Below are 24531 nucleotides of genomic sequence, written 5' to 3'. Positions count from 1 at the left end.
TCATCCTCATGAAGGTTGTGCTGTTGTGCTAGGCTAATTAATGTTTCCATAGACCACACAGAATGTTACCATGTTCCCAAACATTGGAGGTTTTCATGTACATCTATGGAATTTAGAGGTTTAATGATCAAAAAAAGTGTCTAATTTGATTTATGTGACCATTTTCTAATTAATTTAACTATGAAATTTATCAAATACTTTGTGCCCTACAGTGTCTTTTCACTAACACTTCTGTATTTTCACTAAGGCAGAATTTTCAAGGAAAGATGAAATCCGACTAGGAGAAACCAATAAAATTTACATTTACATGCTCAAGTATGAGTCTATACACAAGAGCCACCTCAGTAATAGCAAGGTGTGGAATAAGTGCTGAAGTCTAATTGGCCTTCATTGTGCCCTTTTGCCCCTCCTTATAAACTCCACAAGGGGATGAACTGCTGAGGTGTTACTGCTGTTTGACATACACTGGATTTATCAGTGAAACTGGTTTTGCACTGACTCTCCATAAATAAAAACAGGTACACAATGCATTTGGCAGATCAATGGTTGTTCTATAAATTTATTTAAAAAAAAAAAAAAAAAAAACTTTGGAAATATTTAAACATATTCTAGAAGTGAAAACTAAATGTCATTTGGATTCTACACCCTATAGATATTACAAAGTGTTCAGAAATGCAGTAGACTAATTTAATCATAAAAAGTAACTATGCTATCTACTTCTACCAGCTTTTATTCCCTAAAAATTAATAACACCCTGCGGGACTCTGCCACTCAAATCCAAAGTTGCTTTTCTCCTTTCAGCAGCTTAGAAGTGGATTAAAATGTAAGAGGTATTTCGACTGAGGAATGCCTGTTGCAAGAGCATGCAGAAAGAGAAGTCTATGTTTCTGTACATAGACTGGTGCTTGCTTATTAAAAAAAAAACACATCCTACCTGCTTCAGTGTAACGGAGTCCCACTTTTTCCTCTTCATCTTTAGGCTTGGGTGGTGGCCATATTGCTTGAAGTCTCCCAGGCGTCCTGTCCTCACTGTCTGCTGGAGAGGAGACCTCAGTCTGGGATTTGAAGATGAGAAGAAAAGAAATCAGTTTAAAAACAATGTAAGGGTTATAGATCAAGCCTTCAAACATTGTAGCCACAATCAAAAAGCTTGAATAAACAACCTTAAATCATCATCAATCAGATGAATTCACGTGTTTTAAAAGAATTTCTATTCCTGAACCTGATATAACGATGTATTTAATTTGTGTAACATACACTTGGATGTTCCCTAATACACCTTGTTTTGTCCCACCACTTTTCTTTTATACAATAGCTGGCAGTAGAAAATGCTCTAAGTGCTTTCTAAAAATAGCAGTTTACCCTTATTCACTGTGTTATCCCATAAGGGTGGCATCTTTAATAAAATTTCTCTTCTATGATAAAGCCCATGCATCCAGACAGCTATAAAGAACCTACTAGAAACTCACTCATGCCATGTTGATTTGTATAACAGGGCATAGGGAGTCAGTGGAAAGAGTGAGTTTCTAGCAGGTTATTTTTCTGCAACCAGGTTATTTTTCTATATCACACATGGTGATATGATCATATGAATATTTTTACAGAAATGCAATCATGATATTGTGACGTGCAAATATAAAGTAAGCCTTTATATCAGGTGTAGCTGTCATTATACTGGTCTATTTAATCAGGCTGTGGGATTTAATTGCAGTATTTTTACTGTTACTACATTTAACTACATTTAACTCTTTTGATTACAGAGCATCCATCATTTCATGTTTACTGGAAGTGTTTAAAAAGCTGTGTGGATTTAAAAACAGGTTTAAATGAAAGCAGATCTCTTCCATGAGATGCGGTTGATGCAGACAAGTAAAATTCTTCAGAAACACTGTCAACGCCAGTTTGAGTGCCTGATGGTTGATCACACAAATTTTCCTATTTTGTAAGATCATCATTCTAGTCCCTTGTAGTTTTCAAAACAAAATTACACTCATGTAGATACCAAAAGGTTAGTTAGATGGTTATGTAATAATTACAACATAGCATTACTTAAGTCTGAAGACTATAACTAGCCTGGGCAGTGCCCATAGCTTATAGCAACTATTAGAGGATGTAATTCAAGGACCATCTTTATCCTTGTCATTTGTGCAGGTAAATACATTTTGAGTGATACATACTTTGACTTCTCCTGGACTCTTGTCAATGCTAGCTGATTTGATTGGAGTTTTCTCAAAGATGGACTTCAGTAACTCTCTTTCATTTTTTCTTTTCTTCTTGACAGCCTCTAGGTCCACAGAAACATCTCCAGTGTCCCCTATAAGGGATTTAAAACTGGACAAAAACTTGAAAGAATCACCTGTCGTATCTTTTGCTAACCCTTTCTCTCCTGTATTGAGGCCTTCGATGTCCTTTGGCCTTTTTTCTAGGCCCTCATTGCGGACGTCATCAAAATTTAACATTCGCCGCCACTGATTCTTGGACTCATCTTTGGGATCAGCTCCCTTTTTGTGTGTGGAGGTACTGGCCTCATGCTGTATCAATTTGGCCTTGTTGACATGCTGTTTCAGGCTCAGCAGTGCCCTGTCTGTATCTTTTTGCTTGATCTCAGACACGGTCTCTCTATCCTCTCCCACAGCACCTTTCTTTAGTACCCGTAAACCACTGAACAGGGCTGGCAACTGGAATGATTCCCTGGGTGATGAAAAGAGCGATTTGGGAGAGATAGTTGAGGATGGGTTTGAGGTGGTCCCCTGGGTGGCAGGCATGGCCTCTTTGATATCTTGTGAAGGAGTTGTGGCACTTGTCACAGAATCATTTAAGGACTCTTTCTGATCCATCCATAAAGGGTCCTTTGTCATGCTGCTTCCCGGCTGGAGAGCTGAACTTGGAGAGGTGACGGCGATAGAATTGTGGGACTCTGAACTGGTGAAACTCATTTTTTGGGTAGCTGTTTCCCAACTCTCTTCTTGATGAGAAATGTGCTTTTCTGAAAGCAACGAGGAGTCCAAAGCATTTCCATCTGGTGCTGGTGTGGGTTGAGACTCTGTAGATAGCTTAAGGGGAGACCCACAGTCTGAAGGCCTGAACTCTTCAGGACGCTGAAGAGAGTCCTCACTTGTGTATGGAGAAACGTGAAGGGAGTCCTCAGTCCTGTATGGAGAAACATGAAGAGAGACTTCAGTCGTGTATGGAGAAACTGTTTGTCCATCACCACTGAAATCTCCAGAGACACCTGAATGGGTGTGTTCCCTCAATATGGGATCCTTGGCAGCTGGCACATCTAAACCCGTATCTACAATGGTGTCTCCTCCACTGTTTAGATAAGAATCCCTCAGAAGGCCTTTAGATGTAATCTCCTGTTCAAAATTATTTACTGAGTGTGGAGAGAAGTCCTGCTGCCTGTCAGAACTATCATTAGACCATGTCCTGTTCGGAATAGATATGCCGTCTACTCTTGTCAACTCCAAAACACTTCTATCAGTGAGGACAGGTAGTGTTGAGTCTGTATTAGACACATTACTCTCCCTCTGATGATGATGCAGATCCCAGTTCTGTTTTACAGTCTCTTCATTCTGGTCAAGAGATGAGGAATTCTCAGTGACTTTCTGTTTATGAGGCAGGACACTACCTCCATCTTCCTCTTCAATTTCATTGTCACTGTAGGTCTCCACTCTGGTGACCTGAACCACATCTGAATCTGCTAAAGCAGTAAAGGAAGAAGACAAAGTCCTTCGCCAACTGGAAAAGAGAGAGCTCTGCAGAACATCCCCCTTATAGGACTCAGTATTCAACTGTTCAACTGTTTGCTCCGATCCAACATCATTTTTAATTTCTGCACTTGGAGGGCCAACACTAACACAGCTGTTATTAATATCACCATGGTTCATAGGGTGTGGATATGACTCTTCCTCAGGCAATGTCCGGAACGATTTAAGCACTGCACTCTCCCCTGCTTGTTTCTGAGATTCTCTCCTCACAAACCTAGGAGAGGCTAATAACTTATGGAGTAGTGACCCAGACGAATTGTTCTCCTCCATGATAAGAATTTATCAGCTTTCTCCAATCCACTTAAAATACAACTGTTAAATCACTCCTGTGTATCCAGTCAGTGTCACAGAGAGCCGGTTTCATTTGGTCGAGAAAACAGAAGTCTTTTGTAAGAGCAAATCCCCTGGTTTTTCTTGCCCACTCCAGGAGTGCCTTGATTATAGCCTCAATAAAAACCCCTCTTATCTTGCTTCCTTTTGGCAGGTAAAGCTCTATTCAAGCTGTGCGCTTGTCAAAACAAAAACGTAAACCCTTTCCACAACATGATTTATAGTTCTTCCAGCAAAAATCTGACATTCCAGTGCTGTAGATTAGGGTTAGATTTGGCTTACAGTCCTGGCCATATCAAATGTTTCGTGTTTACAAAACATTGGCAGTTGCAATAATCTTTCTGGAAGCTAAAAAGCTATACTTCTCTCCAGCTGTGAATGTCCAGAAATGTCGTCAGCATGAATTTGCAGTGCATGGCAGTCTCCCGGCACTGTGCTTCCTTCTTGCTTGTTGAAAATATGCAACTGGTATGTCTGAGAAAGTTCAGTAATGTCTTTGTGAAAATCAGCGAGGTTTGGTGTAGAATGCGTCACACCGGTTTACCTACGTTTCTGTTCCTCCCTCCCTTAATTTTCCCCTCCCTACTCCCTGGGAAGAAACCGTAGGGCCAGGTGTCCTATTACTTACACTTACTTCCTCATAATGGCAATGTGTACAACCTCCCTCCCTCCCTCCTTCTCTCTCTCTCTCTCTCTCTCTCTCTCTCTCTCCCTCCCTCCCTCTCTGTCTTGCTAATCCAGAGGATCAGGTGGAGTGGGCGGTGCTGCTTACCCTTGTACACAGTATTACGCTATTGGCTATAAGGTTAAGTCACCACGCCTCTACCATTCCACATTGCCAAAACAACAACAACATAAACCAGCCTGGCAAACCTGCCCATTTTTAAACTTCAGTGGTGTGTGGAATTTAGCCTTTGGGGGGAAGAAGTACATGCGTCTGGTTTCAGTTACTTAGAAGAAGTCATCTTATTGCTCATTCAGCACTAACAACATTTTTTTGAATGGCAAACACTTCATAGTGTCAATATTTAAAACCGCATCACATGTATCCACTCAAACTTTACTTCAGCATTACTTATAAAAAATATTATAACATTTCTCTCTCTCTCAGCTGTCTATCTTGCTGATTATAGCCTAAAAGTCCTGTCATATTGTAATGGTTTTCTCAATTCTCTTTATTGTTAGTATTTCTTATCAGCATTGCTTGTGTAACTGCACCACACTCCATCAAGGTGATTTATCAATTTATATTTAAAGCTGATAGTATTAAAATACATATTTAAAGTGTAACCTTTTAAGGTCTTCATGCATGCATCAGAAAAAAAAACAAACGAATCTTATAAATCTTATAAAATTAATAAAAGAGAATCAAGTGATGCAAAAGGTACAAAAGAGGAAAGAAAATATGTGCTGTAAGTCTAAAACCATTAACATGCTTTAAGGAATAATCAGCTAAAAGGATTTAGCATTGCAGCATATAGTTAAGCCCTAGGCTCATACCGAAGTGATATGGGATCAGCTGCTCTCATGTAAGAACCATGGCAGAGGAATTTCAATTAACCTTTCCTTTCTGCTCTTCTAAAAAAAGCAACACTTAATGTTGAGTAGAGTACATATACTGTATGAAGGTTGACAATCTTCTGTTGAGGACAAACCTAGGCTAACAATATTTAGTCGCAGCTTTTCACATCTCCACATATTTCATGTTACCATACATTTCTTTTAGCAAGTCAATTAGAGTATCTACTTTGTTCATATCAGAGTTTACTTTAAAACAATTGATTAGAAACAGATTTATTTTAGCTTTAATTCACTATATCAGACTTCCAGTGGATCAAAAGTTTACATACACTGTCTCTTTAAACAGTCTGCAAGATTCCAGAAATTGATGAAATGATTTTTAGAAGCTTCTGATTGGCCAACTGTTATAATAACGAATTAATGGTAGCAGACATTTAGCTGTAAAATGAACAACCAGGGATGAAGAAACTTTGGGCCGAAAGGTTCAAATGAACCCCAAGACAATAAAGAAACTGGTGGAGGTACAAAATATGTACATCAACCATTAAGAGACTCCTATATCACAATGTCCTGGAAGTATATCATGCAATGAAAAAGTCCATATTCCAACACCGATGTGGCCATCACAAAGCCCTGATCTGAATCCCATAGAAAATTTGTGGACTGAATTGAAAAAGCATGTCTGAGCAAGGAGGCTTACAAACCTGACTTGACCTGAGTTACATCAGTTCTGTCAGGAGGAATGAGCAAAAATTCAAACCAATTTTGTTCAGTTTTGATCCACTGAAAAGCTGATATAGAAAATAAAAGCTGAAATAAATCTGTCTCTTAGTTATTATTGTAAAACGAGCTCTTATGGAACTAAAGTAGATACCTTAACTGACACACAGGAAATGTTTGGTAACATGAAATGTGTGGAGTTGTGAAAAATTGAGTTTGAATGTCTCTAGCCTAGGAGTACATAAACATTTGGCCTCAGCTATAATAATAGCAGACAGTCTGACAATCCTAAATGTAGCAATGTCTTTTACAATGAAAAAGACTTTATTATCTGCAACATCTTTCACAAGAACAACTGACATGCCAATCATCTCACTCCAAGTGACATGCCAATCATCTCACTTCAAATGACATGCCAATCATCTCACTTCAAGTGAACTGAGAAAGCAGTCATTTTTCCTAATTTAGTCCTTGGAATTGTTTATTAGATGCATTAAGGATACACCTATTCTTTGTCAAAATATACACTTGATATTTTTTCCCTACTGACCTTGTGCATGCATGCAGAAGTGCCTATGTGCATATTTGTGCTTGGGTGTGAAGTTCACACCCAAACAAAGTATGATACTGTCCTACCGGTTTAGGTAAATTAAAATATTTCTGCTCTTCAAATAAAAGGCATTCAAAGAGGAGAGTAGGTGCCAAGCAAAGGCAGTGTTTGCCAGGTTGTTTTTTATACCTTCTTTAAATCTTAAGCAGAGTATATCAATGCTACCTGGTTGTTTTGAGCCTAAAATTTGGAAGTCTGGATGCATACTAAGACATTTTGATGTAGATCTTGGTTTCTGTAAGTAATTTTTTAAAGATTCACCCCAACACCAGTTAATAACACAAATAAGTACTGATATGTACAATTCAGTGTTTTTTACAGATGCATTCATGCTTAAAGGATTAATCTCTGTTACTATAAAGTGATTACATAACACCATGTAAGAGGAGTAAAAACAAAAACATGAATATCACTGAACATGGATGATGAACACTCCTCCTCTTCATCTCCGTGTCTGCACCTCCCTTCATGTCAGTTAGCTAATCAGACCAAAGAGGGTAAATAAAATGAAAAATCTACAAACATCTGTGAAAACTCTACTCTTTCTGACCTAATGTGTCTAGCCCTTTAGCTAGTCTCTGACCTGATGAGCTTTACGTTTATATAAATGCATGTGAGTCAGTGGATAAGCCACCACTGAGGCTGTTATAGGAACTGAGCTGGTACGTGTTTAGAAAATTAGAGTGGCGAAACTACTCTTTTAGTTAACAATCCTTCAAAAGACGTAGCTGTGGTCATAACAGCGTGGTTTTGGTGGTCACAGACAGGCAACACCATCCACTATGCACATACGGTCCCCTCCGAAAGTATTGGAACGGCAAGGTCAATTCTTTTGTTTTTGCTAGGACATTTGGGCTTGAGATCAGAAGATGAATCAAGCCGGCTTGGTCAGTTTAAATCCTTCCACTTTGTTCCCCTGATGAAGTCCTTTGTTGTGGTGGCAGTGTGTTTTGGGTCATTATTTTGCTGCATGATAAAGTTCCTCCCAATTAGATTGGATGCATTTCTCTGTAAATTGGCAGACAGAATATTTCTGTAGACTGAATTCATTCTGCTGCTACCATCATGAATTACATCATCAATAAAGATTAGTGAGGCCATTCCAGAAGCAGCCATACAAACCCAAGCCATGACACTACCTCCACCATGCTTGACGGATGAGTTCATATGTTTTGGATCATGAGCAGATCATTTCTTTTTCCACACTTTGGGCTTTCCATCACTTTGGAAGAGGTTAATCTTGGTTTCAGAACATTTGTGGCTCATCTTATTCTTGTGAATTCCAATCTGGCTTTCCGATTCTTATTGCTGGTTAGTGGTTTGCATCTTGTGGTGTGGCCTCTATATTTCTGCTCTCAAAGTTCAAGTTTCAAGTTTCAAGTTTATTTGTCATGTATACAAGTGTCAGTGATAATGTACATTGCTTTTTGTGAGGCTTAGGCAGTCTACAGCAGTACAATAATAACAGAAATAAATAATAAAGGGGCAAGCAAGACAGAAATTTAAGAGACAGAAATGTAGAATAATGATTACAAGAGATTCACAATACAATACAATAACAATTAAAAGGTTGAGGTGCAGATTTTGCTTTGAGGTAGTGTAATGTAGTTGTGCAAAGTATGCAAGATTCAAAGAAAGACATGATGTTTTTGTAGTCCTTGATATGATATGAAGGGGGATAATAGTGCAATTTTAGAGACATTTTTTACAGTTTATTAAGGGTTCTGATAGCCTGCAGATAGAAGCTGTTTTTCAGCCTGCTGGTTCTGGACTGAATGCTCCGGTATCGCCTGCCTGATGGCAGTTTGATTAACAGACTGTGTGCTGGGTGACTAGGGTCAGTTGTGATTTTTCGGGCCTTTTACAAGTGGTGGATTGTGACGCCTTCACCTCTGCACTGTGGAGGTTGTTGGTGATGTCACTGACTGTTGTTTTTGGGTTTTTCTTCATGGCTCTCACAATGTTTCTGTCATCAGCTGCTGTTGTTTTCCTTGGTAGACCGTTTCGATGTCTGCTTGTTAGCACACCAGTGGTTTCCTTCTTCTTTTTCAGGACATTCCAAATTGTTGTACTGGTTATGCCCAACGCTTGTGCAATGGCTCTGTACCATTCCTTGTTACTGGGATGGTACACTCAATGGTACATCTATTGTATCTTTAGTGAGTATGTTTTACAATGTAATGGGGATGTAGAGTACCTTTAAAATGGTTTAAGGTACATAACTGGACCTTAAGGACCACATTAATTAGATTTTAGAGTAATACTTTAAAGGTACCCCACATGCGCCTTTCTAGGTAACATATTATTTAAGATAATCTTTTATTAATAGACGCACTAACAGTGCAAGGGAAAAGTACAGTTTAGTACTTTATTTTCTCAGAGTGTTCAAGATAATCACAAACATACATCAGGTCATTAAAGTTTCTTCCTTGAATAGATGTTTCCATGGCTCTGCAGCTATTTAGTTTAAAAAATCTACCTAGTATAGACAAAATTTTCACTTAATTAAATTAATTAAATTAAAAATATTAAGCTGTATTTTTTTCCCAGAAATGTTAAAATGTATTTTCCATCAGTGGAAATAACTGATGACAGATAATTAGCATTCAGACTTGCATAATTTTTGCCATAGTATTGTATTAGTTTTCAACATCATGATACTAAAGTCGGTACTGATATTGGAGTCAATATTCTGGTATCGTGACAACGCTACCCACAACACTACACACTATCACAACAACACTATACAAAGCATCACGCAGAGCAACCACAGATACACAGCGGAGCTGGCCGACTCACACTGCAGAGAACAGCAGCACCAGCCAGCATGAATAAATAGGTAAGAGATCCAGAGCAGATGTGACACCAACAGCAGTAACATAACATTGCTGTCTTGAGGTTAATGGCCGTGTGTGTGTGTGTGTGTGTGTGTGTGTGTGTGTGTGTGTGTGCACTCCACTTACCCCGGGCTCATGTTTTGGATGATACAGTGTTTCACTAATGATATCATCCTCTGGTGGTGTGATCCTCAAAAATTCAAGGTGATCAGGTCTAGTGGCTCGACACAGGGGCTTATGGGAAATGGAGTCATCACCATCACCATCACCATCCAGCAACCACATTTCATCTTGTCTCAAGGACTCTTCTGCAAAATAATTAAAGCACCATTTCAGCAACTCTGGTATGTATGTATGCATGTATTCATGTATTTGGCTTTATTTCTAGGTGATTCTTTTTTAAAAAAAATGACACAAATGATTCTAAAAATTAAAATATAAGCTCATAAATGGCCATGTCAAGTTTCAGTGCCATTTTTTCAGTGTGCATTTTTTAAAAGCACTACAAATTGAATGTGTCGATTACAAATATTATTACAATTTTGAAACAATAATTAAAGAGCAAACCAGGCACAAATAAGGTAAAACTGTATTTTTACACTGTTTTGAGAAACAACTGAAGTCCATTAACAAACTGTAAGACATTTCAAGTTGGTTAAACTTAGAAATGAAAGTTCACCTTCTGCCTTAAAAACGTGAGTAAACTCATCTTTAAGATAACCTTTGTTTCAACTCAAAGTCAAGTCAAGACAATGACTCAAAGTCAAGACAGTGACTCACAATATCCAAACTTGTCATGACAGTTGGAGTTAAAGAGAAGAAATCAGTTCACATAACTTCATGGGGCTATCATTTTTTTCAGTGCAGATGCACTGCTGTTGCAGCTTTACGTCAAATAGTTTCATCCTCTCTGGAAATGTGAAGAAAGCAGATACTATGATATACTGACAACTGTGAACTGACAAATGTTCACTTCTATTGTTATCATACAATGGACTTTTCTTATCAGTACTGTGGAGACAGATGCACTATCTAGAAAAGAATGTAACTATTTTCTAGCTGCTCTTGGCTCTTGGTCACTCTGATCTCAGAAAGCTCGCAAACATGGGCAGCCCAACAATACAAGGTCATTGCATGGCAGATTTATGCTGCTCCATACATCATTACTGACTTGCTGCATTACTACCAGTAAGTCCAAGCCACAGCATGGAAGCTCTGCAACAGCAGAATAAGAATATTGAATTGATCAGCCATTCTAGGTTCAGTGAAAAAGACAGACATGTGCTTTTCTATCACACACAAAAAAGATGGAAACCAAAAATGCTAAGATATGATTAAGGAAAACATGGGCAAACATCTTTACCAGTCAGATGTTGAGTGATGTGCTTGTTAATGGATGGGGTTTTGAATATAATTACATACCTTTCATCTCTATTACAATTACTACATCAGCATTAAATACCATATATTTAATACAGATAACAGATACATTTATACTTAAAGAACTAACTGTATTTTAATATACTACCTACTACTTTTTTTAAATATACAGTACTATGCAAAACTCTTAGGCACATGCAAAGAAATGCCGTAGAGCAAGGATGCCTTCAAAAATAATGAAATGTTAAGTGTTTCTACATTTAAAAAATATTATAAAGAGCGGTAAACAGTAATAAATGGAACAAGGTCAATATCTGGTGTGACGATCCTTTGCTTTAAAAAAAAAAAGTAGTCTCAGGTACAATTTGTTCAGTTTTATAAGGAAATGAGCTGTAAGTTTTACTGAGCATCTTGCAGAACCAGCCACAGTTCTTCTGGAGACTTTGACTGTCACATTTGCTTCTTATGATTGCAGCAAAACCCAGCAGCCTTCATCATGTTTTTTTATCTGAAAAGTGTCTCTTATGTAATCTGCTGCTTTCTTTACTGACATACAAACATTCTTCTGTAACATTTAATTTTGTGCTGGAAAACTAACGTTTGGAAATCTAAAATGTTTTTGTACTGAATCAAGAATGTAGACGTCATAAAATAAAAATCTATAACAAAGTTTGTACTAAATAAATAGGGTGCCTAAGACTTTTACACAGTACTGTAACTAACTACTGAATGTCAGTTAGTCCGTGCGGAGCATCTTTTTCTGTTAAGAAACTATGAAATACATTTATAGCAAAACAGCAAGACAGCCTGCTGCAGTGCTCACACTGGCTTTTGGTAGATCTCCTGATGTATACAATGGTAATTCAGATACTTTTTAGTAACAGCTTTATCCTGGTCGATCCCTCTGGGAACACTACTCTCGATGGGATGCCAGTCCATGGCATGGCACCATTAATACAGATTCACACCTAGGGGTGTTTAGTTTTCACTTATCAGCATGTTTCTGGGAGGTGGGAGGAAGCCAGAGAACCCAAAGGAAACCCACACAGACATGGAGAGAGCATGTGAAACGCCGCACAGACAGTAACTTGAACTCAGTATCAAACCAGCAACCTTTGAGCTGTGAGGCAGCAACAATATCCACAGCACCACCGTTCCACTGCCTCTGATAGTTCTGAAAACTGGCTTTTAATGGCTTTTAGGTTTTAATTGACTTAGAATCCATGAATGGAAGATTTTTTTTGACTGACAGCAGAAATATAGTCTGTGTTATTTCTGTGGTATAGAGTCAGTGTGCAACTGGCACACAAAGGTCAAAGCCATAATGACGGGCTTAAATAAATAATAACACACTGATTGTATAGTAAAGACCATAAACCTTTGTTTGACATGTACTGTTCTTCTTAGTGTAAAGTGTAGAGACATTTCAGCTCTGTTCAAATGGCCCAAATGGGCATTACTGTGCTCACTCTTCCTCTCTGCACAGCTTCCTTCTCCCAGTGTTCTCCAAGTTTCACATGCGCATCACATGGCATTGCTTTCAGATAAGACGCCCATGTGCACTACTGAGCAAAAGCATCTTTTATATTTTCACATCACCTCACTTTTAAAATTCAAATAAAACCTATTTTGCCCTTTCATTCTAGTGCTTCTTTCATAAGCTGTTTCCGTGATCTCTGTGTATTTCCAGTGTGCTGAAAAGAGCGCTCAAGTGGGAACGTGTGTGCATGGTTTCATGTCACACCGCATAAAAGCATGACATAGACGAGAAAAAGCACAGTATACTGAATTCATGTCCCCCTTTGTCTCACAAAAAATAGAAATTCCTTAAGGCAAAGTTACCTGGCGAATAAATAGCTTTAAACTTGGTATCACAGTTTTCCTATAAGTTCAATTCAATTTAGGTTTTTTTTGGAAAACAGACATTGTTATAAAGCAACTTTACAGAAATCAGGATAAAGATATAGATCCATAAGGAGCAAGCCAGAGGTGACAGTGGCAAGGATAAACTCCCCGAGATGACACGAGGAAGAAACTTTAATAGGAACTACGTCCACAAGGAAATGCTACTCTTCAGGGTGACACCAAAATTGTGTAAAACATCTTTCTTGCCCAAATGCAAACAATGAAACTTGGATGGTTTTGTGTCAGCAAGATGAAAAGCAACGCCCATAATTAAGCAGAAAGACTGAAAACCCTGATTGAGGTTTCATTATGATAATGCATCTCCAGCCTGACGCTGCCAGACCTTGAAATGCTGCTGACTGCAATTTTGGTTACATTCCAAATGCAAAAATGACCTGTTCCAGACTTACAAACCTTCTCTTTTCATTCTTACTCAGCAAATTTGCTTATACGGCAAATTACTGTCCAACCTTCACTCTCATATACATAATTTTAAAATATTTTAAACTTCTACTGTCACTAATGTGGTTTAAAGCCAACGTTTCAATATATATGCAACAACAACCAAATGTGTTATTGAAAAGTGTAATTAAAAAAAGAATAAAATTAAAAAAAGAAGTAAGACATGAAAATAAACAGCTATAAACATGTTATATCTAGGCCCAGTATACTGTACATTGGAAACACCCACTGGTCAGTATTTCAATGGTTTTTAAATGGTGCCACCTTGTGGACTAAAAGAGGCATGATCACATACATGTCACTAGGTACATTCCCATCCAAATGTTTTGCAAATTTTATGTACGTTTGACAAAAAAAAAAAAAAACCTACTGTTCTGTGAATTTCTGAAGAGAGACCAGTGGAGGCATAATCAAAAGACAATCAATAAAACGGCTGCATAAAATCCTTCGAGACATTTTCAAGACATATGGATAGAAACCTCAGTAGTGACCTTGGAGGCTATTTTCTCCCAGTCCCTGTATCACAATACTGGATTTCAGTTGTATTGCACCCTGTATTGCACAGGTTGTTATTTTCTGCTCTAACCTACCTATTTAGGCCAAGGAGGATTTAGTGGGTTGAATCAGCAATGCTGGGACAGAGGATATAAATGTCCAAGCCTGTTATGTGACATATAGACTCACATGAAGGTCATTTTAGAAAGGAAAAAAAAAAACATACATACAACATCAGCTAGATAGATAGATAGATAGATAGATAGATAGATAGTAGGGGTATAACAATACACAAAATTCAAATACAGTATGCTAGCATGCTAGTTAGTAAAAATCATCATGCTTAGGAGAAACATGTTATTTTAAAAGAATAATTTTTTTTTTTTTTAAGAAATGGAGTGCAGGCTTGATTAAGTTTAAATGCTTATCACATCTTATGTAATGTAAGACTTACTTTATGATGAATAGTCTACTTTATTATGCAGTCTGTTAAATAGATTGTTCGATACGCAGACATATCGAATCATGAGCCTCATATCAAATGATACTACATGGTACACCGCATGGCTACGCTCCTACAGGTTACTCAACTTTAAATTTCATTGTCCATAATAAATCTCTAATACAGGTAATAAATCTCAAATACAGAACAGAGACTTTGACACATTTAGCAAATTATCTCTGGATTGCTTTAAATTAAATGGTAACACTTCACTCTGAGGTCCACGAATAAGTCACTTTAATTTAATTTTAATACTCTTACATTAATTAATAATATTGAGACCCAGTTATATTTTTATACTAATCACATGACCAATCATATTTTATATGTAAGACCTAGAACATTTGTTGGTCCAAAACATATAAAAATGGCTCCCATAAAATATTTTTATTAGCCAATCCCCATACAATATCATATTTTTATTACTTACAGTAGCAGGATATGGCATGAAATATTTAATCTGTAGATGCACCAACCTCAAGTCTGGCAATGTTCCCGAATGTGTTAATGATCTCTGATCAGGTTATTTGACATGTCAATACAGACTCATTGTCAGAGTAACATCCAACAGTAACAACAGTAACAGCTTGTACACTCCTTGCTGCCTTAGCAAAATATTTTGCTAAAGATAACACCTAATAATAACATGAAGTTTGAGCACAAAGTCGATGAAAATGTAATTCAGTTAAGCTCTGTAGGCCTCCAGCTTTTAAGATAATGACACAGCAGTATTAGAGTGGGATTAGGACAAAACTAGGAGGGACACACACACACACACACCCACCCACACACACCCCCCCACACACACCCACGCACACACAGCATCAACTGTGGGTAAAGCAGAGTTCAGTACCACAAGAGCAAGCTGTACAGGCTGCTATGTAATCACAAAACAGACCTGGTCATGGGTAATTAACTCTCTTCATTAAAACCTTCTTATTAAGGAGCACACATAGAGACTACTGCACTCTCTTTGCATTGCTGCGTGTGTCTGTTACAAGGGCATGTCACATGTTTCGTGTGTGCGTGCATTGCTTTCTGTCTGGATAGCATGCCCTAAGTTGAACTTGTCCTCAAAAAAACCTTCAACTACTGAACGCCTGACCCACCCCACAGAATACAAACACTGTGCATTCATGTTCAGCAACTGCAGGAAAAATCAAATACTTTCCTCCTGTGCCTATTGAATGTACTGAACGAACAGCTACTAACACTGACTTTCTGTGATTACTGATGAATGCAGTTGCTGCACAGGCAATACCTTTATTCCAAATAATGGCATTATATCACAACACTGCTGAATTCTCCGCTGATTATTTTCTTCTAACAGCATGTCCTATTGTGTTTTATTCCTTAGTTATACCACAGAGGTGCTGGATTCTCGAATCTGATTGGCCATGGCAGACGCTTTAGGACAGTGGACATTGCGTTATCTGTTAACATGGCTGCTTTTATTTGTCTTAATAACATCAGGAGAGTAACATCAAGAGAAGCTGGTGAGAGAACAACTGTTCATAGAACATAAGTGATAACAGGAAAAAAAAACCTGTCTCATGGATGTTCCATAATATATGTAAATGTAAATGTAAATATATACGTGCATGGCGTGTTGTTCATTAATAAATTAAGAATTGTATTATTTGGTTATTTACTGTGGTATAAGAGCACAAACACATCAGGCAGTGCTGTTTTTTTTTTTTTTTTTTAAATTCAACTTTGGGTTATAAGACATCACGCCACCATGTCACTGAATATTTTCCTATAACTACAACTGAAACTACAATGTAGGAATGTCAGCACTGTCAGCACGGTATGAGAATTCGGTTTTATTCCTTACATAACAGTGCATGCACACACACATACACACATCCACACACTATATGCAACAACAGGATGCTTTTGATGGATACACATGTGACAAGATATAAAATAATTCAGTGCGTGAATAGTGTGTGTCGTTGTTGGAACAGTGCTTGTAATATAGTATATCATGTATTAGGAGAAAGAGGTTGTGTGCTAGTCGTCCGAACCTGATAGCTGTTGAGATTAATTTATTACATCCATGTTGATGTTCACAATCACTGTTGATATTAGGCTCATCATCGAAAGCAGGATGAGGATGAGAACTGAACCTCGTGATCTAAATAGGTCAGACATGTGTAACGGAGCTGAAGTAACACCTCAGCTGACTTGGAGGCGAGAGAATGTGAGTACTGGATATTGTACTCCTCTGTATACTAATGGTGTAAATAAAACACTGCTGTACCCATATAATTCACATTGAAAAGCACAATGCTGTTAGCGACACTCTTTATAGACCAGTTGATGTGCAATATTGCTCATATAACTTAGCAAGAAATATCGTGAATAGGGTCAAATTAGTTTATTTCTCATTTCCCCCAACCTTCAGAATAAACAGCTGCAGCACTTGTCTAACCTCTGCATTTCTTTCAAGCACATCTAAATAGGTCAAGTGTAATGTAGCTGAACATTATCCTTTTTTACTGTCCTAATACTCTAGTGGTGTCTGGAGTGTAATCCTTTGTGCTGTGCCCATAATTCCAGTTAAATTAGAATTTCAAAGAGAGGACACAGTGTGCTCTCATGAACCCACTAATACCCAGACTCACAGAATGAGTACAATCGAAATCTAAATCTAAAGTCTACCAACATGAACATGCTAGTATATTTTTAATTTACTTTGTATTTAGTGATGGCTGGTGTTTTTTTTTAAATAGGAGATGCACAGCCAGGTCATTTTCTCATCAGTTTTACTGTACCAAGAGGTGAAAGGACCTTTTGTTTTTGCTTCCTGACTTTTGAATTAAACTCTTGAACATTGGTCTGCCCTCTGGTTTACTTTTCAGTCAATTCTCATAAGTAATAATTTCTTTTCATCAAAAGAAAAGTAGTGTTTGCCATTTCATGCCAAAAGGCAGCCAAACTGCTAGCTGAAGAATGGAAATAAAATAATGAAATAATAAACACAAAAGAAGTGGATTTCTTTCTCAACCTCAGATTTTTCAAAATGCCTTTGGAGGAGATGCTAGAAGTAAATAGACAAAGCAAACATTATCCACTCAAAGTATAAACTACAAGCAGGGACAAATGGCAGAAGCAAAAGTTTTGTGTGGTATAAACAGAAGAGCTGGCTATTGTGCTATTAAGAAGAAACACAACATTACAGACTTGAAACACTTGATTAAAAAAAACAGCAATTATGAATGGTGTTGCCTATCTGTCTTTCAATTAGTGTGTTCCTATGTGTCTGTATAATAGTTTTATGTCTACGATGAGATCCCATGCACTAAGGCCCAGCCATAAAGGTTTCAGGATAGTAAAATCTAATTACTGATAGGTCGTAGTTTTTAGGCCTCTGATTCTAGCAGTCACTGCATGTGGTATCTTGTATTATGGTATGCTTGTAACCACTGTTACAAATCAAGAGCAGTCATATTTATCTTGCATCTTGCACACTCACAGGAAACAGTAATGATACTCGCAGACTACAAATTCTGTTGAAGGGAAAAAATCTAAACTAATTTTAGATTTAAAATTAAAATACTAACTAAATTAAACTATTATAATACTGTATACTTGTTTATCCAATGAAAACTATAAATTCCCTGAGTCTTCACCACAAACTAAGGAAATAAGTTCCCTGAATAGCTTCTTATTTTTATTTATTTTTTTATTACATATTAGGGATAATTATATATATAATCAGTGAGAGCTTTTCTTGATTAATCATACCTAGCCAGAAGTAAAGTCTGCTCTGCAACCTCACAGATCAGAATCAGGAAAGTTTTATAGAAAAGAAATGGGCTCTGTCTGGGACTGTATATGCCAACTAAATAAAATATAAAGAGTAGTGTTCCCTACATTTCCTGTTGACTGCTAGACCTGGAAAGAATCCCACAAACTATATCAAGTGTCTCTCTGTGGAGTGATCAGTCTCATATGACCCATAGACTGATTAGTTAATACTATTTAGATATTAAATTAAGTGAGATTAAGTCTGTGCAAGGGAGGACAAAGGCAGGATTATTGTAGTACTAGAGTTTTAGAGAAGCTTCACACTGAGATGCATATATTCTACACTTCTGCATCATCTACCCTACCAAATCCTGGAGCTGATAATTACTGTAGATGGAAAACTGGATCTTTCTATTCTCAGATGAGTAAAATGTTGACACTGTTAGATTCCGATTTTATCCTAGTGTTGTTTTGAAGCAGGATGTTTAACGGCCAGAATGTTATTCGACTAATGTAACCTCATAGCCTGTCTTCTTCACACCAAAATGCCTTGATCTTGTTCCCTGTTTGGCTCTTGCCATCAGACCAGTCAGCAGAGATAGACCAGATGCTAGCTTAATACATAATACAGCCAGCCATAGTATTTCAAATAAACCATATCTTCCATAAAGCATAGTGTTGCTGATCTTTACTGCAAAGTTCACAGGGAATCTCTGGAGCAAGCTGCTGTAACAATATCTACATTAATTCATTTCTTGGTATTAGTGTAAAATAATGGTGACAAAATGTAAAATTCTCATATTTTTAGGGGTGAGTTATATATATATTTTCCCCCATTTTTCTCCCCAGTTTGGTCAATTCTCCCCCACCAGCCAGCTCTTCCCCATCACAGGTGAGGGTAAACCAGGGAGGTAAAGGCTAACACGTGCTTCCATGAGACCCATGAAGCCAGCATTAATCAGCATCTTTTCAAACGGCTGCACATGCTGTGTCACAGGGCAGCATAACACCCTCAGAGGAAAGCCATATCTGCCCTCTTCCACATACATAAGCTCACAGATGTCCACGATTGCCTAGTCACTGTGATTGACAGAGGAGAGCAAGGATGCCATTCATCCCATCCACAGAGCTTGGATAATTTTGCTCCCTTGGCTCCTAGCCACAGATGGCTATGGAATGGTCAGGATTCAAATTCCCAATCTTCCGATGATTCCGATGAGCATCTTGTTAACTTAATGGTAAACAAATCTATTTGTTTACCATTAAGTTAACGAGAAGTTCAGTTCAAGCTCGCTGTTGCTTTGCTTACTTTTGTAAGCCTTGCAAGGGATGTAATTCTGTCAGGGCAAACTTTAAAGGGCATTCAAACCAACACTGTTTTAGCTTTTCTATTTTTGCTCTTGTTTATCCTAGTAACTTTACAGGAGTAATTAATTATTGAAAGAAGATTCTACATCTTCACTTGAGATCCTCTGGGGTGTTAGTGATCTAGACTGTCCACTAAAATGCCCTTGTCTGAAGAACATGTAACACAAGGGGTTTTTTTACTGCATAGAATACACTCTCTTCCTTCTGTCTCTACTGAATCCCAGAATTTGTGTATGCCTTTCAGACAAAATGTCTTTCATATCCTTATCTTTGTCTGATCTTATAAGATAAAACAAAACCACAAGATAATGCCCATATATGTAGCACTTACAGTACATAAGGCTTTACAGATGGTAGAATGGAACTGTTGCTCTGTTGACTGTAGTGCCTGCTAACTATAAATTAAATTACTTTTGACCATTATGACCCTAGATATGCACTGCCTTTTGTTGACAAAGAAGGGAGGAAAAACATCTGCAATGTAAGAACAAAACCTGTGCATGTTATTCAACCAGAAGACTAACTTTGTGAGTCAAATGACAGACCTTTCTATGCACAATGAAAAGGTAGAATAGCTTGAACTGGCACTGCCACCCATAACAATCTATAATCAGATCAGATGGTAAGTAGGAAGCTGGTCACTGCAGCACTGGGAAAGATAGCAGCATCTGTTCTCTCTAAATCAAAGAAAGCTGTGTGGTACACACATAGTTAATAAGCAAATTGGAAAAACCATTGAGACGTGATAATTGTAAATGCATTTATCAAAAGGGCAAAATCCCAAATCATTTTTCTCCATGAAATGAAACTGTTATTGTTACTATTAGATGAATCTTATAAATCATAACAGGGCAGCTCCCTCTAAAATCAACAGGTTGTAGGTCCAAAGATACAAAGCAAAGTGAAAATGTTATCTATTAATTGAATACGGTAGCATACTGTATTTCTGGTTAGGCCCCCTTGCAAGGCACAGGATGGTCCACCTCTCTCCCCTCTCTATGCCACTAGGCAAATAAGTAAATCATACCTTAGACTCACCTGTAATTTTGGAAGAGGTTGTACCATCATTGATCCATGTAGAGTTTCCAGATCCCTGTTGGCTGAGGTTCAGGTCCAGCCTAGTGATAGTTCTATGGTTTCCATTTTTGTCTGTGGCCTCTGTTGGGTCTTTGGGCTGGTCCCCATCTTCTAACCATGACCCAGCTTTTTCATGAAACCACCTGTCTCGATCTTTGTCCTTACCTCCATCTTCTTTGGGCAGCAATACAATGCGGTGGTTCAGTTGGGGGCTGGACAGCTTGGATGACAGTGGTGATAGGATGGGGGACATACTCTGGAGGCTGTTGGATGGAGAGTAGGACACATTAAAAACCCCAGAAAGGGAAGGAGATATAGGGCTTTTAGTCCTGGGCCTAAGGTTGGAAGTTCCATTTTGAGATTCTATGAGGGGAAATGGCATTGCCTCAGAAGACCTATCTCTAACCTTTAGCTCCACATTGTTCTCCTGAGTAATGTTCTGGACTTTCAGCTTTTCTTGTCTCAAATGTTGGCAGGTGTTTTGTCCCATTGCAGAGCTATCATTAGTGGTATGAGGCCCTACTTCAATGACATCAGAGGAATTCTCTTTGCTCCCAAGGTTGGAATTGGTTAATTCCATCGTTTCAGCCACCACTTCAACAACTATGTCTCTCCTGTTCATGTCATCATACAGCGGTGCTACAGTCTTACCTCCAGAATTATTTTGCAAATTGTATTTCCCAGCAGAACTTATTTTTCCACTTGAAACAATGTTATTTCCATTAGTCATTTGCTCCTGATGGGTATGATACTGCCTCGCTTCCGTAAGACTACAGGAAAATGCTCCATAACTCAGACAGAACTGGTCCTCAAACTCAGTGAATTCAGTGCAGAGGTCTATCTCTGACTCAAACAGACGTGAGTCCTCCATGAACTCCCAGGCTTCCTGACACGTCTGAAAGGCTTCTTCCATTGGGAGAAGTGGTTCGCTGCTGACACTGGCATAGGAGTCTGAGCCAGGTGTATGTGGTATATGCAAAGAAGCAGGGGTGCCAGGTAACTTTTGGTTTTCAGTTGCCTGAATCAAGTCTACATCCAGATGAGTTTTCAAAAATTCTGAAGTTGTGTTGCTCTGTACTTTCTTTTTCAACTTAGTCTGCAACAACTCCTCAGCACTGTCCATCTTCTTGCTACCTAGTTTCTTGATCTTCCTAACCCGAGAAGCTGATCTCTTATGATCTGGAGACAAAGAAAGGGTATGTTGAAGGTTGCTGCTGTTAACACCTTGAACAAGATGTTTTTCATGTCCTTCAAATTGAGCCTGTAGCTTGCCATCCTGGTTGCCCATTCTGAATCTTGATGCACAGTCACCACACAGAGACAGGAGATCCACAAGCAACTGGCAATGTTCTGCAGACAGCCAGTGAAGCCCAGCTAAATCATTTATTGCTTCACATGACTGCAAGCCTTCACTTGCTGGCTTGTAAGACTGACTTCTTTGTTTTGGCATTGCAGGATCTTCAGCCTTCTGGTCATGCTGATTGGTGTACAGGGGCTGGCAGTGATGAGAGGTGCGGCCACTGCGTGTAAAGCCTCGCACTCCCCTAGTGGGGAAGTATGGGCTGATGTAAATAAACTCCTCAATTCGTTTGTGCAGACAGAGCACTGTGTGTGTGCCCTCCATTATGGGAGCCATTTAATTAATCACACACTTACTTTAAAAATACAGCCATTCCAAGGCTCTTGGCTTTGGTAGTTGATTGCTTGGGAAGAAGGATCCCCTTGGCGATTGAAAATCTGTTAAGGGGAGAACGCCATTACTGACTATTCTAAATAATTTTAGCACATGAATGTGAATGATTCTCCTTACACATGTTTTAAGTGAATATAAATAATACTGCATAATGAAATATTAAACCTGTACACAACTAATTATGAATGAGCATTTTCTGTGACAGACATGCCAAGTCATTAAACAAATACAACTGGTGGAATAGTCTATATATTTGAATTAAGTAGATCACAGGTTCCCAGCTCTGGTCCTGGAGTACTCTGTCCTGAACATTTTAGATTTTTCCTAATCTAACACCCTCCACTTCAAGTCAGTAAGGATTATTAATTAACTGGTTAGTTTAATTAAGAGCAGGGGTAAAATGTGCAGGACAGGGGGTACTTCAGTACCAGGGCTGGGATCCTGTGAAGTAGACAAACATAGGATTTCTTGATGATGTCTGTTCCATTAATCCATAATTTGGATCATTTTGAATACTACACTCAAAATGCCCCATAATCCCATAATGAAAACAAGTAAATTACAGAATAAGAAAAAATAGTTAATGAATAATAATAATAACCCAAAAAAAGTAACCCAGTGATTACTGTGCATTATTGACACTCGACACTCTAATCAGAAGTTACACTCTTGTCGGTTCTTCAGTGGTTCTTTAAGGGTTCACTGGATGATCAAGAGTTCTTAGCTTCCTAAAACAAAACAATGAAACATAGTTATATGGTCCTACATAGAATTTTTAAGGGTTCCCCCAGAGGGACAACCAAAGAACCCTTAAGGGCTATTAGTTAGTGTCTATATTCCATGTGAATTCAGTAAGACAGCTTTTATAGCTTATAATGAATGACTTAGAGGAAACGTCTAACACATGATACTGTGCAATTAACCTCATGATAAATTTAAGATAAAGATTAAAGATCTGTAAGGGAATTGTTTCAGGGTTTTTTTTTCCAGAGTGCTGTTATAAGTGTTATGTTTTTTGTCAGTATGTTGTTTGTTGTAACTATTGAGCTGCTTTGTTGGAAAAGAGATTTTTGTCTTAATATGCATACCCTGTTTAAATAATAATAATAATAATAATAATAATAATAATAATGATGATGATGATGATGATGATGATGATGATTTGTCCTGTAAAAAAAACTATTGCTATGCGGTCGCGTGCTTTCTTTAGCTATCCGACTCCAGACACTTTACAAGATCCAGATCACAGCTGTGAGAAAATGCGGCATGAAGTTGTGCGGTGCGTCTCAACAAGCAGCGCTTCAGCAGCGCTCGCGTCCTGCGCTACGCGTGAAACGTTACGCAACATCGGCACCAATGCGGTAATCGCGTGGAAAAGTGCGTTAAAGTTTGGCGCGCGCTTACCGGTTTCTCTGGCATGACGGTTATTCTCCCTCTTCTTCCTCCCTCGCGCTAAACCGAGTCTGCATTCGCCGGTGTCTTTCGGAGGACAGAGCTCTCGCCTTCTGACCGACTGGTGCGTGGTCCAATCAGAGCGCGCATGGACAGCTGCACGAGCGCCGCCTCGAGCTGTGTCACCGCTCGTGCGGATGCGGATTTTCAGGTGCAGAGGAGAGCAAGAAGAGAAGGAGGTCCGCTTGCATATAGAACAGCACCAAAAAAAAAACATTAAAGGGGAACAGCAGTGAACACGGCTGAACCTTTGCAGTGACAAGTCAAGCACAGGATGGGTGAAATGAGGAAACCTGTGACCATCAGTGTTTCTTGCATAAAAAGTATATATGCACAGTATTTTTCTGTGTATATGTTTGTATACATAATCACATGCTATATGCAAGCACACATATGTGCCAGTCAAGCAGGCGATATAAAATGTGCAGGTGGTTAAATTATTCTCCATAGCTGTTAACTGGCACTGTGTGCAGAACAATAGGTATTGTTAATGTAATGTACATAGAGACAAAAATTAGCACCCTGGAGATCACATACCTGGAAACTGAGTGTAATCCAATAGGCTGCTCTATGTTCATGAATGCATGAGAGTCTTATTAAGCTCTCATGGTCCACAACTGTGTTGCACTGCAGTCAAGCTGCATGCTCCGAGTCTA

At 38.4% G+C, this 24531-nt stretch overlaps 1 protein-coding gene across 3 annotated transcripts in view; it reads right to left on the bottom strand.

Annotated features, from left to right (window-relative positions):
• LOC113529967 (formin-1) overlaps positions 1 to 24531 on the bottom strand; it is a 76571-nt gene extending 52040 nt beyond the window's left edge. The window contains exons 1-5 of one of the 3 annotated variants that reach the window (XM_053237642.1): positions 24413 to 24531; positions 23828 to 24059; positions 20692 to 22467; positions 9912 to 10093; positions 935 to 1055 (exon numbers count right to left, since the gene is read on the bottom strand). In XM_053237642.1, coding sequence (XP_053093617.1) covers positions 935 to 1055; positions 9912 to 10093; positions 20692 to 22366 — 1978 coding nt within the window. In that variant the 5' untranslated portion in view covers positions 22367 to 22467; positions 23828 to 24059; positions 24413 to 24531. Of the gene's footprint in view, positions 1 to 934; positions 1056 to 2177; positions 4651 to 9911; positions 10094 to 20691; positions 22468 to 23827; positions 24280 to 24412 lie in introns of those variants that run through there. The other 2 variants (XM_034308304.2, XM_053237641.1) reach the window with 2 other exon arrangements.

The sequence above is a fragment of the Pangasianodon hypophthalmus genome, chromosome 10 (assembly GCF_027358585.1).
Source record: "Pangasianodon hypophthalmus isolate fPanHyp1 chromosome 10, fPanHyp1.pri, whole genome shotgun sequence".
In the NCBI taxonomy this organism is placed as follows: domain Eukaryota; kingdom Metazoa; phylum Chordata; class Actinopteri; order Siluriformes; family Pangasiidae; genus Pangasianodon; species Pangasianodon hypophthalmus.
Note: the sequence above shows the minus strand (reverse complement) of the source record. Positions and strands in the feature narration are given on the sequence as shown.